This window comes from Larus michahellis, chromosome 9 (assembly GCF_964199755.1).
Source record: "Larus michahellis chromosome 9, bLarMic1.1, whole genome shotgun sequence".
Lineage (NCBI taxonomy): Eukaryota > Metazoa > Chordata > Aves > Charadriiformes > Laridae > Larus > Larus michahellis.
Genome location: NC_133904.1, coordinates 38,064,277 through 38,082,561, shown reverse-complemented (window position 1 = coordinate 38,082,561; position 18,285 = coordinate 38,064,277). Strand labels below are relative to the sequence as shown.

At 38.1% G+C, this 18,285-nt stretch overlaps 1 protein-coding gene across 1 annotated transcript in view; it reads right to left on the bottom strand.

The window, feature by feature from the left end:
* Window positions 1–18,285, bottom strand: part of COL4A6 (collagen type IV alpha 6 chain) — a 136,563-nt gene that overhangs the window by 82,803 nt on the left and 35,475 nt on the right. The window contains exon 3 of the mRNA XM_074599930.1: window positions 5,171–5,254. Coding sequence (XP_074456031.1) covers window positions 5,171–5,254 — 84 coding nt within the window. The remainder of the gene's footprint in view (window positions 1–5,170; window positions 5,255–18,285) is intronic.

Below are 18,285 nucleotides of genomic sequence, written 5' to 3'. Positions count from 1 at the left end.
GACACTTCCAAATAAATTGTTTCATCAGGAAATCCCTACACTGTTCCAATTAGAGGGTTTAACCAGCCAAAGCAGAATTCAGCAAACATTATTAAAAAATACAAGTTGCAATTATTACAATTTCATAGCAAAGAAACGTCAACCAATCTTCAACTAATTATCACAAGAGAGGCACTTTGTACACCCAGTATTAAGTTGAGGGGATTAGTTTCAGACAAAAGTTAATCTAAGATCTCTTGCCAATGCGACATTAGTTTATGCTAGATAACAATTAGATTAAACCATCCAAAGTTCTGACCTCAGGTTACGCTGTTCAGTGCATGGATGTTGAGGATCTGTCTATCTTTTCTATCTTGTTTGATCTGCAGTAATTCTACCAAAAACTCTTTGATTGCTCACAGATAATTTACACTACATTTACTATCATCATTTTAACTTCAGAGAAAACCTGTGGAATCCCATATATCTCTGGGTACGCTGACTTCAATTCTGATAGCAACTGCATTTTTGAGCAAAACCTCTCAGTCTTGCTCAATCTCTTCTACGTGTTGTGCTTTGCTTCACATTGCAGTGTAGTCTTGGAGTACAAGAATAGGATTTCTTTTGAGTGAGGCTAGGCCAGGAGATGAGCTCCACGGCATACCTGACGCATTTCAGTGGTCCTTCACTTCATGGGACCAGACTCGATTTAGTGTAAAGTGTCCACCATGTCCTCAGAACCCATTGCCTCATTCTCCAGACACATTCCTTTCCAAGCACACCAGTTGCTAGAAATAACCTCTGTGTGGATTTTTTCTGAGATGGGAAAGAGGTTCTATAATGCCATTAATAGTTTTCTAATTGATCATATCATTGTATTTTAATGGGCCACAAAGGACACATGCTGCATAGAAAAATATATACATTATTTGACGTGATCACATATCACAGGAAAAAAAAAAAAATATAATTGGTAACATCAAGTTCTCCCAATTTACCGCAATTCTAAGCTGTAAAAGCAGCCTCTGCTGAGTAATTTGTGGAGCCTTGGAAACAATTTTTAATTTTTTTTTCCCCTTGAAATTCTTTTTTTGGTGGGGGAGATGTGGGCAGAATGAAAAAATGAAAGATTCGTATGAGCTCAAGAGCTCCAGCACATGTTAAGCAAAGTTTAAAACAAACCCTAATATTGTTAAAAATTCCAAGATAAGTGAACAGGCATCAGGAGAAGGTATACATGCAACAAGGACTGTGTCTGCTAGTTTATCTTTGTCAGTGTTTGAAAGTAGATGACAGTATATAGAAACAAAAAAGCCAATGCTATCGTAAACAAATGCAAAATGAGCTGCAGAGATGAAATGGTGCAGGCTGTCTACTATTTAGTGCTTCTTGAAACTCTGCAAATAGGGAAAATGCCCTCCTGGTTACTGCTGACTTATCTGCAGTGGACTTCTTAGCAAGATAACTATCAATATAGCATCAAATTTTCAAAGGGCATTATCCCTGCCCATAAACTATGGATCAAACAGTGAGAAAGTACACACAATAATTTCTTCTGACAGTCCCAAAAATGTTCTAGCTATACATCACTCATCTTCACTGGAATGATACATATTAGAAACCCACCCTTGTAACATCAGAATTTGCATTCACTTCCTCATTTACATTATAATTTAACATGGTTGCTTTTTCCACCTTCCCTCTGGTGCTTTATAGTTTAATATAAAGCACTTTTTCTACCCATCGGTGGTTGCTCTGAAAGAGGACGGTATGTAAGATTTACATGCAGAAGTAGGTTCAATAAGTTTGTGTTCAGACTGTCTCCTTTCCCAGGAAGATTGCACGCGTCAGGGTACATTTGGGTACCTCCACATCACAGCTTCCTTTTAAAATTGCCTTGTTACCAGTTTGAAAGCTGGTACCTCAGCTGGCCAGAAGAAAGGGAGTATGGACACAGATTTAGAAGTTCTACACATTTACCCAGAGACTCCAGCTGCAGGTAGGGGCTCTCATATTCTCTATGATGCTGCCTAGCACCTTTTCTGCACAGCATTATGTTAGATTTCAAATTAAAGTGAGTATAAGTTATAACAATGCAGGTTAGGGGAGCTAAACAACAATATCCCAAATTCCTAGATTTACAACTGACCAAAATCAGTTTGGTGGGTTCTCCTGCTATTACATTTACTCTTAAACTGTCATATGACATGTAAGCTTAACTAGGTATCTTCCTGTGCACTTAAGTAGTAAGAGCCACAAACTCAGTTTAATCTTTTCATTTGACCTCTGAGAAAAAAGTTCCCCCTAGCTGAGACCTTTCAGTGAAGGTAACACCACTCCACTAAGAACTGGGCTTCTGCACAGATCACTGGGCTGTTACGCATGAATCTTCGCAAAATAAGAAGAGATAAAGAGGGGAAAATGGTTGCAATGTGGCCCAGGAGTTTTACCGTTGAATTACATAAAGCCAGGCTTTTCATTAACTTATCATTAGGTACAAGAACCAATTCTGAATCACTAGCTAAGATGAAGGATGCTTCCAAAACAGATTTCTTCTTGTGCAGGCTTCACAGTAAATTGGATCACAATAAACTTCACTGAACAGCCTAAAATGGGTACCGGCTAGCATTATGGCTTTTCAAAGTTAATGCAATCCATTAGGACAAAAAACGGAAATCAAATTTTGGTCTTGTAGGAGACATGCTGTGCCACTCCGCTAGAAGAACTCCCCAAGCAGCTGGTAGACAAACACTGTATCACCCTTCCTTTTAAAAAGAATCCCATCTATTCCACCAACATCTGAGTCACTTTATACAGATTAGTCTTCTACTAAGCTCCGTCTTAAAGATAAGGTGGTTATACTTGTTTTCTTTCTGTTTTTTGTTTGTTTGTTAATATCTTGCACATGCACTGACAGTTGATAGCAAAAACAAGAACATGGGGACATGAGGGTTCTACATGCCTACATCCCATTTCTAGAAATATCTTTCAGTAATCAGGCAGAGGGTCTTAGACACTTTTGACATTTTTATTGCCTAAATAATTTTTTTTTAAAGCATCTGGTCAGAAACAAGTTCGTCACAGCTTGATCTGATCAGAAGTGCACCCACGGAGGAGAACATTTAAGGACACTGCCTATATTATTTTCATTGAGCTGTCAGCTTATTGTCATTTTTCTTGTGCTTTTTAGCTATTTCTTTCTTTTAAAAAGAAAGCTTAGCTTTATTGTGATCCGGTTAATTGTGCAAAATTGACAGTTGAAACTTTTTTAAACAAAATATGGATTCAAGGCATTGTCAAAGTCCCATTTCCCATTTGCCTGTTCTGAACTTAAAGGTTTTGCAGAAACAGAGGAGAAGCTAGGCAGGAAGCCAAGGAATTAGCCTCAGGCTGTACAGTCTCCTCCAAGAAACAAGCCACACTGTAGGATACATAATCACACCATCCCCTTTCCCAGTTCAGCCAGTCCCCTCCTTATCCTCTGGCATGGCAGGACTCCAGTAGCTGCCTGCAGATGTCCAAGAAGGTGTCAGCAGGGCTCAGCACGGCTTGATGGAAGTAGTGTTGTAACAGGGAAAGATTACCACTTCTAGCAGACAGTTTACTCCATGGACAGGTCTCAGTAGGATGGAACATGCATTTAAAGGACTGAAAATGCCTACCAATACAGGTCACATAAGAAACAAGCTAAAAGCCAAATGAGTTCTCAGGTCAGCAATGAAAACAGCCTAAAATCTTTGTGACATCTTAACAAAAGAGATGCCAAGAGCTCATACTGCAAGGTCAACAGTGTTGTGGCCAGTTCAAACAATCAAGTTGAACCCCGGGAATGTAAAGAGACAGAAGAATGATGCTCATTGCTATCTAAAGGTCAAAGAATTTACAGGATATTGTGTTCCAAACCAAAATAGGTCTGTCCCTTACTGTATCTAATCACAAAAGGTGTTGAGCAATCGGTCTTAGCTCATATTCTAGGTTATGTTGAGAACTTCCTTGCAAAGTTCTTACCCTTATCCACTTAGACACGTTTTCACCCTGTCACATGATAATTTGAAAGAATTTTTATACTTCCAGAGCAAAAATATCATCAGTTATCAATTAAGAATTCATGCTCAAGTCTGTCTGCAATTACGGAAACATTTAAGCCCATGCTGACTGTCATTTCTAAATAGCAACATTTTCCCAAGTTCAGTCCTAGAAAGTGATGCCTTGAATTTACCCATACTATGTCACTGAAATACACAGGGGAAAAAATAAATCAGAATTCCTAGTGTTTAAATAAGGCTTAATTTTGTTTTCCCTCAGAGGATGACTTTTCAACATGATTTCAGTAAGAATAACTGCGTTATTAAGCAAGGCAACTAGTATTATTTCCCTTCTCCTTAAGCCCTTCCAAGTCAATTCTTCAAGTACCTACAATGCAGCTCTTTCCTCCTTTCATCTCCATAAGCAAAATCTGTAAGATTCATTTTGATAAGTGCTAAAGTACTTTAGAGACCTGAAGAGAAAATACTAAGTAGATAGTGTCTGGACAAAAATTAACATTTTAATTGAAGGCAGAGTGAATTCAGGAGCTCTGCATTGACCTAAGATAGGAAATAACCAGCTGCATTAAGATAAAAGTTATAACCCTTTCATACAATCAAAAGAAACTAAACATTTTTACAGAAAACTTGATTAAACATTTGGTTGCTTCAAATGCAGACTTCAGAGAGAAGGGCTTTAGCTAAACAAAAGACTCTCTCAAAGGGAAATGCTTAGATTCATTCGGAGTTTTATTCCTTCTCAAACAAATACCGAAGTCAAAAACACTCCCCACAAACAAATAGAACCTATTACAGTAAGGACTGGGCAAAATCTGTACTGGAAGGCCACACTACTATGATTTTCCTTTTTAATCGTTGTAATCTACTTAAAAACCATCTGACTTTTTGGAAGTAGCGCTCCGATCACATAAAGAAATGAGATTCCATTGAAGACTCATTGCAAAGCTAGCAATTTGTAAAGCTTTAGAACAGCTTCTGAAAATTTGGCCAGGGGCATTTGAATTGCAGCTGGTCTTCATCATTTCTCTTGTTTTGTGAGGTCGTTAGATTGAGAATTATACATATTAACTTGGGGTTTATTTATTTATTTAGAAAAAGTTTGATAAGAGACACAGGACTAGTTGTACTAGTGAAAACAAACTTACCCGTGCACCCTTCTCTGGAAAACATTTGCATCCAGCGCTGCAATCGCGCCCCCCACATGGCCCACTGTAAGACTTCTTTCCACCCTATTGAAAAAAAAAAGAAAGAAAATTAAATGTCATAACTGTTCGTCAGCTGAAGATCATCTTTAATTAAAATGCTTTGCTTCAGCACTTTTCATCTATGTTATATTTGTTGTGTGAATTTGCTGGGAAATAAGTGGCAAAATATAGTTACATTCTGAGCACACTCTGAATTTGCTGCACTAGCAGTTATTTCAAGGATAACTACAATATTCATGTAAATCTTAAGTCCCTATATCACAAACTTAATTCCCAGCTAATACAGACTGTGACAATACATGAAAGTCAACTACATGAGCTTAGCTTAAAGAGTTTGACCCACTCCCTGCCACAATCAGCAGGCTCAAAATACTGGTCTGCCAAAAGCCCCGCAACACTACTGACAACACTGTTAACAGTCCCGGGAAAAAGTTCAATGTAGCTTCTCACTAAGAACACCCCTCTCTAAAGAAACTGTCTTTCACTGTCAAGTGTATTTCGGCATAGTCCCTCGGTTTTGGGCCTCTGAGTGGAACATTTGAAATCCTCACATCAAGGTGACCAAACTCAGTGCTGAAACAAGTTCAGACTGGAACTGAACATTTCCTTACTAAAAGCATTCACAGAAAACATTTTTAAAGCCTTTAAAATTTCCTGACACCTGTCGGTGAGGAACGTGAAAAACGAAAAGCAATTCATGAAAGTTTCTTGCATACTTTTGAACTTCTTTGCATCAGTTTTCTCAAAGAAAGTAACTAGTCTGACATCACTTGATAAGTTTTCCACTAAAGGTAAATAAAAAAAAGCTATATACACCCTGACGTTCACACTGTTTTGCTAAATGCATTAAATACCTCTTATTAAGGCAGCATAGAATGAACAAATATTAACAAGAAGCCTTAAATCCAGCCTCCTATACTTTCCTAGCCTGAAGGGAGCATTATCTCTTGCTGCAAAATAGTCATAACAACCTTCAAGCAATTCTAAGAGGCATCAAGTATAAAAAAAACCCCAAGCAAACAGTACTTTTGCAGACTTTTTGGCAGTTTTGTTCAGATGAGACTCCATTAGATACGAGGCTTTTGGATTACACATTAACATCCTACGGCAGGATCTAACACAATACTTGAGCAGGACAGAGAAAGAACGATACATTGCAAGAGAGGCACCAGAACAGGAAACACAATGCAGGCAATTCTGACCCTAGGCATAAGGAAATAAAAGTAAGCTTCATGCAGTAAAGGTAAAAACAAACACACACAAAAAAAACCCCAAACCAAAACCCCCCAAAAAACCAAAGAAGAACAGAAAAATTGTATCTAGAGGTTATACAATAGCCTGTAAGAGCACCTCCAAACTGCTCATAAAGGAACGATCAGCATGAATTTGATTCTGCAGCGTACACTGTCAAGGGCTCAGTACATAAAAACGGGTCCCTATCTTAAGAGGCACACTGCTGAGAAGTCATTTCTGACCACAAGTATTATTAAGGCTTCAGGATGTGGTTCTAAGAAGACTTAGGAGCGAAGTGCACCAGCACACCTTTTGCTATGATTATATGCATATTTTACAGTGGAAATTTGGACTCACCGCTAGCCAATATGTACCTCTACTCTGGACACTTAACCTTACATTTACACTCTTGGCAGACAGCTTTATGCCACCAGGGAATCAGATTATGCCTTCCCAAACATTTATTCAACGTTAAATTTTTAAAAAAATTCAACTTGCAATTATTTTTTTCTCCAGATTGTTCTTTTTTCCAACAGTCATTTATTTGTAAGACCCTTTGGGTTCTATGGTTCTGCTAATTCTGCTTGCCTCCTAAGAGTGAGTAATGGCAAAGAAACTTTACAACTTTACTTCACAGCAGGTCTGGGTTCCTCTAAGGTCACTGCTTTGCAAGAGCTGCTGTCTCTGAGAACTGAAGCTCACCTTGTTAGAAATCTCCCACCTCTGGTGGCAATCGGGTCCTTCCCAGTGGCAGAGGACAGCACAAAAAGCAACGAGTCTTTCCGTCCCCACTGCTCCTGCTGCTCCCCACAGTGCTGTGGTTAGCAAATATGGTTCTAGTCAAAATACCACTGAAGTGAAAAGAAATCTTTCCATTGAATTTATAGGAGCTGGATCAAATTCTCACTGAAGTTTATTAAAAACTGAAAATATGTCCCCATTTTGTGTAAAATTGTGTTTGCAATGTACTTCTAGGTTCCTTCGCACAGCATGAGGAGTCATTTTGCTCACTTGTGAATGAAAGCATTTGGAGAGGAAGCAAACCAAAGCCAGTTGGCTCCAAACCAGGTGTTATATGTCCTAAGTATTTTATTTAGGGGAAGTAGCTGACATCAGACACTCCAAGGCTACTTAAATAGCAAACAGCCATGGGCACAATATTTATGAACACAAGCCTAAAGGCTGCATATAAGATTCTAGAGCACAGTGTTCTCTTCTGAAAAGGTTTAATACATTTTTCCGTTCAAATGTATGAATGCATAGGTCATTCGAACATTTATAGATTGTAATCTGAATGCATAAGCATGAGTCCTTCATACTTGTTCTGTGTATTTATTTCAGAGAAGAGATCTTTCCAGTGCTCTGAGATACATTTCAGATTGATGAATACAGCTCCTCAGAAACAAGAAGAATTAAAGAAATAAGGGTACTAGTTACAGTGGTAAGTGCCACCATTATAACAGATATTAATTAAACTATTTTAATTTCACTGGCTAGAAGACAACCAAGGTTGTCAAAACAGAAAACATAAACATAAAATAGTAACACTGTTAAAAAAATACTTTCTCTGAGATTTAAATAGCCATAATATAAATTGAGTAACATACATATTGATTTCAATTGAGTTATTTCAGGCTTACATAAGAATCACCAGCATTTCAATGTAGGAAAAAACACTTTATTTAAGAAGTATTGATGATTAAGAAACTATTTTTAAAAGACATTCAAAAATGAGAGTCAGCATAAGAGCAATTTTCCTCTTCTGCTTCTAGTGCACCTCCATCGAGCATTTATGTGCAGTTGATTCATTCAGATGGAGTGCCATTTGAATCTTTCCATTGACTTCAGCTTGTTCTGGAGTGGAGCCAAAGAGAGTAAAGAAACCTAACAGCTGTGATGCCATAAGAGGTGTCCCAGACTCGCGTTCATTCCAGCTTCTCTAGAGCAACACACATGACCACAGACTAGCTGCAAATGATCTTGAAGGCCTTACCTCCAAATCCAAAGAAAATTGTGCCCGCAGCACAAGCAGGACTAAACCACCAACTAATACAGGGCTTCAGTGGGAGATTTCCAGGAAGCAGAGCACAGATGCATGAGCTCAGGCTCAATTTTGCCTCAAAACTTCTGCTCTGTATCAAAGGGGTCACCTGCAGAAGACTTGAAATCTATTGGCTGAAGACAATGATATCCAACAGCTAGGACGGTGAGCCCACAAGCCAGCAGAGGAACGTGATGAGGGCCCATTTTGGGAAAGGACAGCAGAAAGGTTAAAAACATCATCTCCAACATGAGGAATTTAAAGTAGCAGTGGCAGTAATGGGAAAATAAATTGGAAACTTTTAGAAAGGAATGGATTCTGTGGAATGTCAGCACGTAAAATTGGAGGATGTGAAGTACACCAAAAACAGAGCATACCCGTGATAGAAGAGGAAAAAAAAAAAGATGATGACGATAAAACAGAAAGTAAAAGAATCTCAGACTTGCATAAAGAGATGTGTCAGGGATGAAAATATTTTCATCAAGGCTTATTTCCAGTAACTTCACAACTTAAGGCCTGCTCCAGTCCAGAGAAAAATCCTAACAAGAAACCCAGTTATCAAAAGCTGGAAATGGAACATACTGAAAACTTCTGGAATCTTCAAATAAGCATCTTTCATATAGTTCAGGATCCTATTATCTGCTGATGACTAATAAGAAAATTATCTTTACAGTACCATTCAGACACCCTTGTAAAATTTCACAGTGAAAAAACTACTGAAACACAATATTTTTCTTTACTTCATGAGCTACATAATGCTGCTGCATTAACCTTACTCTTTTTAGCCTTCATGGCTTTTAGGAACTAAATTCATTATAAAGTTTTCTTTGTCTATTACTCTTTTAGTTGTTGTATTACAGAATTTAAAGCCCAATTCTGAAAACGCTTATCTACATGTTCAACTCCTCCCTCTGAAATCAGCAGATTCTACTTTGTTATGTGTGTGTTAATATGTAGTTACATTACTGACACGAAAGAACTTCTTCAAGGCTAAAAAGCCTTGAAAAAAAATGATAAACCAGGAACCACAGCAATCTCTGCACTCAGAAATGGCAGTGTGACCCATCAAAGATAGCATAACATGATGCAGCAAATGGATTCAGTAATTCTTCCTAACACGAGGTGTCACAGAGCAGAAATAAACTGACAGTCTTGACAGTTATGATTGTATGAAAACAGTTGCTAGGATTTGTTGGGCAGTGAAATATTGAACAGATAGGAATAAAATTAATCATGTCAGCAAATCATCAGATACAATTAAAATACAAACACATTTTTCCCCATGAAGAATATCAAGTGCCTGAACTCATTTCAACTTTTTTTTTTTAGTGAGGTTCCCCAAACCTTGACTTGCCCTGTCTGCTGAGGTTTTTTTTACTACTATTGAGAGCTAGGTCAAATCTAGGCACTAACAATAGGAATATTTTTTTTCAAACTGGAGGGTGGATAATCAATGGGAAGCAGCAGATGAAGAGAAAGTCCTGAGTAACTACCAAACACAAGGATGATACAAGCTTTTGAGCAAACTGCCTCACCTGACATATCCCAAGAACTCACCTTTTGCAGGCCACCTGATCATAGTGCTTCACAGTTGTACATGCACTCAAGAGAAAAAGTGACTACAGAGATATTCATGACATGGTACACACCTGAGTAGAATTTTATCTGGAATACAGTGCACAGTTTTTGTCACTTACTTTCAAGAAAGATGAACTCTGCACAGACACAGAGCTAGAAAATCCCTCTGATTATAAACATGTGATTTAAGAGTCTTCCTGCTACAGAGCATGATTTATTTGGGCCAGCAAAATGAAGACTTGGAGGTGATACAATGGCCATCTATACATCCATTAGAAAGGTAAATGCCAGAGAAGTGAACAAATTTTATTTAAAACAATGTTCTGAATACCACCCTCCTGCCTAGGAGCACTTTACACTTCTGACTGTCAGTAACTGAGAAGGTATGTCAACAGCAAGATCTCTTTGCGGTAAGAGTATATAAACCAGCACTAGGGGTGACTGTCAGGGACAGAAGATTGTGTTGTCTTATAGTAACTAGTTAGAGGAAAGGACAAAGCTGGCACAAGAGCAAGAACGCATTGCTTCCATAAATGTATGCAGAAGAAATTAAGTTTTTAAGCAGAGAGTAAGATCCTTCCAGTTATAAAGGCAAAAGACTTAATTTTGATGAACTGATAATCCCTTTCAATGAAAATTGATATGACACAGTGGCTAGTCACAGTATGAGACAGGACTCAGTGACTGCCACTTTTCCTTTGTTGCTAAAGCATTTCATGCCAAAGCATCACCTTCCCTTCCAGTCCAGTTCCAGCCATTAGCACCAAAAACATCTAGAAAGCAAAGCAGTGAAAAAAAAGCTGACCTCATGAAATAAAAATTGGTGGAAACTGTCCTCAAGGTCTCCACTTTCTACACCTAGAAACTTCTCCTATGATTTGCTACATTAAAATCTGCTGCAAAATCGTGACAAGCCTGGAAAAGCATTTTTCATTGACTCTAACAGGATTAGTGTAAAAAACACATATTCTAAAGTAAGAATCTGTAGCGTTTAAATACTAACTCACAAACCACACATAAAGTCAGACTTGAAGCCCTTCTCTTGTGCTGAGCACCACCTTATTCTTCTTACAGTCCCATGGAAATGATCTGCCTCCAAACGCTGCAGCGGCAGGAATGCCTCGTTACTCGATGTTAACAGATTTGAATCTGGCTCTGAACAGCTCCATCTTCTGATATTTTACAGTTTTGTTGATAGGATTACATAAAGCTGTAGATACTTTTTTCTGAATAGTCTATCAGTCAATGAACACGTAGTTAAAACCAGACAGTTTATTTACAGTTTACATGAGCAAGGACACAACATAAAGCCACAAGCTTATCTTTTACACTACAAAACGTCTTTCAAATGGAGCTATTAAATGTGAATTTGTAGCTAAGATACTAATTCATTTTAGGGTTCACTGACTTCTTCAGTTAACCAACGTCCTCAAATATTTTCCTTCATTTCATAGAGCTGGCAAACCTCTTAACTGGCAGCTGAGACTAAATGATAGCTACTAACACAAATCAACCATCCTCCAATTCAAATGACACATGAGCTTACAAAACTTGGAAGAAATCCTAGCCTAGAGAAACTAGTGGCAAATTCCAACTGAAGCAAATTCCACCCCATGCCCACTACCCTGCCTTCATTCCTGCCAGTGAGACAGGAGCGCTGTTGCATTGAAAAATAGATTTAAACTAAAACAAAATAGATGTTAAAGGTCAATTCTTTCACTTTATACACACAGCAAAAATGAACTGATGTCTTTCAAACTATAGAAGGTTGTCTGACTCCCATTTTTTGAGGAAACATGTATTTCTTATCCATTATTCACTGAAGTAATTTTCCCTTATACTAATGTCATCAGTTTCTGTGAAGGGAAACATTCTCCCAGTAAAGGATTTTCAGACTACAAATTTGCCTATGACAGCTACCAAGTATACTATTTATCATAGTTGGGGCATACAAATGCCCACAGACCTCATTACATGTTAGTAGGTTAGAAAATTCATAAGCAGAGAGCACGTGATTACCTGGTCTGAAAACATGAGTAATAAAATTCCAAATAGCTCCACGTGGTTTAGAAAATCAAAAGCTTTATCTTTGCAGCTATACTGAAGGAATGTTTCTTTCATGATGTCTGACAAGGTCTCTGTTACTGGCTGGAAAGTCATCGGCATCAGCCTCACCTATGCTTCAAGCTGGTCTCCCCACCCTGCAAGGCCTGGCAGCGCTCAGACTTTAAGTATCCTACAGTTATTCCAGCAACCACCTGAGTGGCCAGTGCACTGGACTGGCCACTTTGTATTTGAGTGATAAGCATCAATCAATTTTAGAATACTCAGTATTACGACAAGTATTATAAAACACTGTACACTACCCTAATTTCTTTAAAGACTTTATCCACTCTGAGAAAGTTTCCTAATCTTCAGGATCCTTGTTCTTCTAAAGCCACAACTCTGTAACCATATTAGACCATTTATAACCTTTAATACATAACAATACAAATTTATGTAAGAACTTTTGTTAGTTTTGTTTCTTCTACTTGTTGAAATTCACAATGTATTTCTTAGCATTTTAAATTTAGCCAGGCATAAAGAATGTGTGTGTGGCTGTAGGCACTACCCCCATGCAGCCATGAAACGGAACTCATGGTAGCCATATGCTCCTCTGTTAGAGCCCATGCTCTGGACGGGAGTGCTGGAGTGCCCAGGGAAAGAGGTTTTCATTGCCTGCACCCTGTCGAGAGGGAGGGAGTTTTCTGCATTAACTTCGCAATACGCCAGACATAGGCAGCAGAGGGATATCAATGGGATCCGTTATGATGCAAATGTGGCAGTGCTAACAACAGGGAACGGTAGAATTACTGCACCTCGTTGTAGGCAAAAGTGCCTGCAGAGAAGGCACAGTGTCACCTCAGGGGAAAAAGAAACGCACGGTCAGTTTGTTGTTTTAATTTAAAAAGAAACTGCCCATTGGTGGCGTTTATGCATCCCAAAATACATCCATTTGTATCGAAAAAGACAACATGAAACTTATATAAAAGTGACTTTTAAGAGCACATTTACATATTGTTGCAGCACATAACACTGAAAAACCACTAACAAAATTGGCAAAGAATCTTCTTTCTTTATATTAGTATCTATCAAAGCTGGGTATATGCTGCAGGAAAAAGAAACACTGCCTTAGTTCTGCAGCCACACAGAGCTATAAACTATAGAACCTAAAGCAGTGATTCCAAAAGCAAAGATAACTGTATTATTTCTACCATTTAGCACAACTATTTACCAGGTTTGTACCTGCCCAAGAGCTTTATAAGCCTCATACAACCTTCTACCTAAATCCAACGCATATTGCCAACTAGTGCAGATACTTATTGTACTAAAGTTGCTGAACAGATTAATATTTAGGATACTAAACCCCATGCTACCAGCTAGTTGGATATTGTAAAAGGTATCAATGATGTAGCTGTAGGAGGTGGGCCTTATGATCAATACCTGTTGTTCTGTGTATGTCTATAAACACTGTGAATCAACCCTAGCCTTTATAAACACCACAAGCAAATCAAAATTCAGTCTTAAAAAAACCCAAAATAACTCACAACAGACAATGTACACTGTTTCATAAAACAATATGCTTTTAGACAGCTTCTTACTTTATCCTTAAATGTCCCTGTGCCACATAGAAGATTTCACACAACATTAAAGGTATAGGAAACAAATTTTCATCAACAGTTGCATTCATTCATTCATGGACTGAAAGGATTTGAACATGATTCAAGCTACCCTTCTACTTCTGACAGTACCTTGCAAAAAGCTGTGTAATAGATGAAACATGATTATTTTTTTCCTCCAAACAGCTGAAGTTTCCAGTGTTGTAGCCAGTTTTCAAGTCCCATTATAGATATATATCCCTCTCATATTAACATGGATCTTTTAGAGTCATCTTTAAAACTGTCTCATCTTTTCTAATTGGTTGCCAAAATGGGAGCTCAACTTCAACAACTGTAAAGAATTTGCAAGCAATATAAAGCTTCACTTTCAAAAAGAAATCCCAGAAAATTTAATCCTGTAGAATACTCTTCAGCAAATTCACTATGAAACTAACCATTCCCCTGTCAAACTTAATCTGGACATTTTCTTTCTTTGAAGGGAGGAAAAAGATCTTGCATTCATTATATTTTGTAAGGGGAATGCTTTCCAACAACAGTTGAAATTGTCAAGCCTGCTATTCTATACTCAATATCTACAGAGTTTTGTTGCATGAGAAATCACTCATTAAAACTTTTTTTTTTTAATGGCATAAAGTTAAGTTTTGGGTTTGAAGACAAAAACTTTTAATTCGATTGCAACAGAAATCAGGAAAATAATAACTTGAGTAACTTCATCCATTTCAACTAAAATGCTCGTCTGGAGGCTTGTATAACTGAGGTGAATACAAGCCCTTATATATAATTTTATTACTTTTCTACAGTTTTGCATTCATTCCAGATACAGCTGGGTCAGTGGACAAACATCAGCCCTGAAAGTGACTCAGCTCCTTCAGCTCGTAAACAGTCCTAACACTTAAAAATACTAGAGAAGGAAAATCTTTACCAGAAGTCAAGGGAACGCTCACAGTACTTATCAGCAAAACATGTCCCAGAAGGTAAGTTGGAATGTGTCCATTGTGATTCATGCTCCAATTTTATAGACAATACAGACCACCAAGTTTGAAAATACAGCAGCACTTAATTATTTGCATCTTATTTTCAAATGCATCATTCCCCAAAGCCATCCGTTAAAAAACTTCTTTTGAAATGAAAGTTCCAGAGCTGACACTCAAATGGTAAAACCCAAGGAAAACATTGGTAGAAACTGGCTGCTCTTTTACTAATGCTCTTGTCAAAACGCTGGTGGATTAAGAAGTGAGGGAAGGAACTGCATCTGACCTTCCACTCCTAAACTCACTACTAATCTCTCTCTGTATCTTTTGGATTTGAGTCAGAGAAAAAAAATCTCTGATGTAGAGATTACTCTGATGGAGTTACACTAGGGTCAATATAGTCTTATGTGTGGAAGACAGCTGGTATAAGGACGCTTGATGTATCTCCTGGGGAGACAGTGAAGAGTGGGATGAGCACAAGGAAACGCACAGCTATGAATGTGAACGGAGCCTCTTAACAGAAGTGGCTTTTGAGCAATTTCTGCACTCAGACAATTTGGGCTCAGCCAGCATCAGAACACTGTCTAAAACAGAGATGGAAGTTGTAAAATAGGAGCTACAGCCAGTTAACCATTGCTGCACTTGAATAAACAACACTTGCACTGATTCTAGTCAGGTTCCTTTTCCCTTGCTGTTCTGTTTGTATCTTTGAAGGTATTGTCAAAGAAGTACAACTTGTGCAACCATCCCTTCCTAAACACATCACCAATCCTGTGCAAAAGAATGCTATTGGTTTCAATTATTTTCATGCCAGTTTCTCCCATTAAATTCTCATTTTCCCTCCTAAACAAATCAACTAGTGGCAAAAGAAATAGCCAAAATTCCCCTAGCTCTGCTTAGTTTCAACTTTGTACACATACCAGCAGTATTCTGAATCTCTTTATTAACTACTACTTTATTTCCCTAATGAAAACATGATCTTCCCCAAAAACAAGGCTCCACATTGATATACACTGTTAAACATATCTTTAGTGAAAAAACCTTGAAAGACTCAATTCCACAATGCACTAAGACCCATGCTTAATTCTGATGACCAAAATGAGACCAAAGAACACAGTTGAATGCCCTGCTGAAGAGAAATCAACTTAGGCACATGCTGGTTTTCCTCAGCGAAGGCCTCAGAAACAGCCCTTAGGACAGAGCAACAGACTTCAGCATAGAACAATCCTGCAAAAAAATAAGCATATGCATTACCGCTCTTCTGGTGCAAAAGATGAGAACCTCCTTGATTTGCCTCAGTCCCCACAAAGGTTGCCCTCTGGCCAAAGCAGGACAACTGCCTGCCCTTCCCTGTTAGGGTGACTCTGAGCATGACATGGAACGAAAAAACAAATTGCACTATTCCCTCTTCAGGAATAATTAACTTGAAAAAGATGAAAATGCCTTTACTAGCATAACAGAAGGAGCGATACTGCGAAACACAGGGAGGAAAGTGTGTGAAACTCACTCTTTTATCTGACACTTTTATTTTAAATAAATACGCCATGTAGCTTTTAGCTGGAATGTCGCACACGTTTTGTGTGATTAGCCCAAAGGACAGAATAAACTGTTTGGAATATTCCAGATTCCTTCCTTGTCAGGATTAGGAAAACGTTGCCCTCAGCACTGAATACCCAAGTATGCACATTTCCATAGGCATTGAAAGTACCTAGACGGCAACTTTTCTCCACAGTGAAGTGACCAAAATAATCCTGATTTAGCCATAGCCATTTTTATGCCACTGGTATTTCCAGAATACGTACACAGAAAACCTGCTGCATCTCTCCCCGTGACATGGTACATGATAAAAATGCTTAGGACTACTTCAACAACCACATTATTTTGGACAAATAATTCTTATTATAAAAAAAAATAAATCCATATTTTTGTGAGAGAATGCAAGAACTATTAATAACTGCAGTAGAGATTCCAAATCTGTACTAAATAGTCTCACACAATGACAATGCCTTGCCCTCAAATTCCAGCAGAGATCGATTAAGAAACTCCAGTGTCCCAGCCTTAATTACCAGAGGACTACAGTTTTGAAAATGAAAACGAGTGATTAAGAACTGGGTTTACTTAAAAAAATACGTTCCTGCAGCAAAAAATCATTGCTGCTGGGAGTTTACACTAAATAATGGAAATTATAAGCGATGGATTGGGGACTTCCATTTTGTATATAAACATTAGCTCTGCCTGTATCCCAAATTAATGGTTACAGCTGTGGCATTTGTCTGTTCAGATTACTAATATACCTACCCCAGATTAAATTTCTAAAATAGGATGGCACATGTCAGCTGCAGACAGGGTGGAACCAACTAAGAACCCCTCCCATATGCAGAAATGGTTTAGTTAGCAAAGTATTATGGCCCACAGGCATAAAGTTTACCTGGCTTTTCCAGTTCACTTACAGTATCTAAATCACGGTCATTTTCTCCTTTTTGGGATGGGACAGATAAACAGCTCAGCAGTTTATCCTCAGTGAGGAATCCCACTGTGTCGTGTTCATCAAGTCTTCTAGTAAAGACTTACTATATCAACTCTGGAAAGCACCAAGCACATTGTGTGCTCTTGGTTAATAAAGTTGCAAAAGAAACTAGGGAATCACTTTTGTGCTCCACCCACAAAATACTTCAGAGTAGCATCATCGAGAAACTGCTCTCCTACTCCTATGTTTGTTTTGGATGCTGCACAATGGGTCCTTGCTGTTAAGTAACGTTTGGGCACCATCGTAGTAAGCATAATTAAGAAAAAAATGGTTTGGTTTTTTTAAGTAAACATCTTTGGAGCTGTTCCTCTATCATCTATGCTATTTTTAAAAGTATACTGTTTCTATTTTCAGGGAGTGTACTTACCAAGTCAGAACATGTTTTTGTCCCAAGAACATAAAACTGTTGACTCTTGGCTGCTAGCTAATTTGCAATCTTGATTGGTCATTTGCTCTTTATCAGAAACATAAGATGCCACCAGGTCAGCTGCACCATCTAATCTACAAACATATTGTGCTAGCCTAGATGTCAGTGAAAGATCAGTTCCTTCACGTTAAACTGAAGAACAATCAACGATGCATTTAGTACATCCTGAAAGTTGTATATACTCCTGCATGCACCTTAAACCGAGCAAACAAATTAAAAATAACAAAAGAGTAAAATCAGACAATGCTGTTCTTCTGTAGCCCTACAACTCTGCAAAAGAAAAGTTTCATAAAAGGCCCATCCAAGCAGCAAATGCAGTCTAAATGCCCTTTGAAGTCCAAAGGCTTCCCATTTAGTCTCTAACAGAGGATAAATCAGTTGGCAATTAAGAATTTTCCAATACTATAAAAACTGCAGAAATACAAATGGTACGCAACAGATGGAAAATAAGGAAAAGTAAATTCTGTTAAAAAAAACAAGAGTATGTATTTGAGATATATCACCATGCAAGCAGGCTTGCCTAACTAAACACGTATTTATTAAAGTAAATGCCTTTTCTAGCCACAGTTGTAGACAGTAAAGTGACTTTGATGAGTCCTTCTATCATACTGATGAAAAT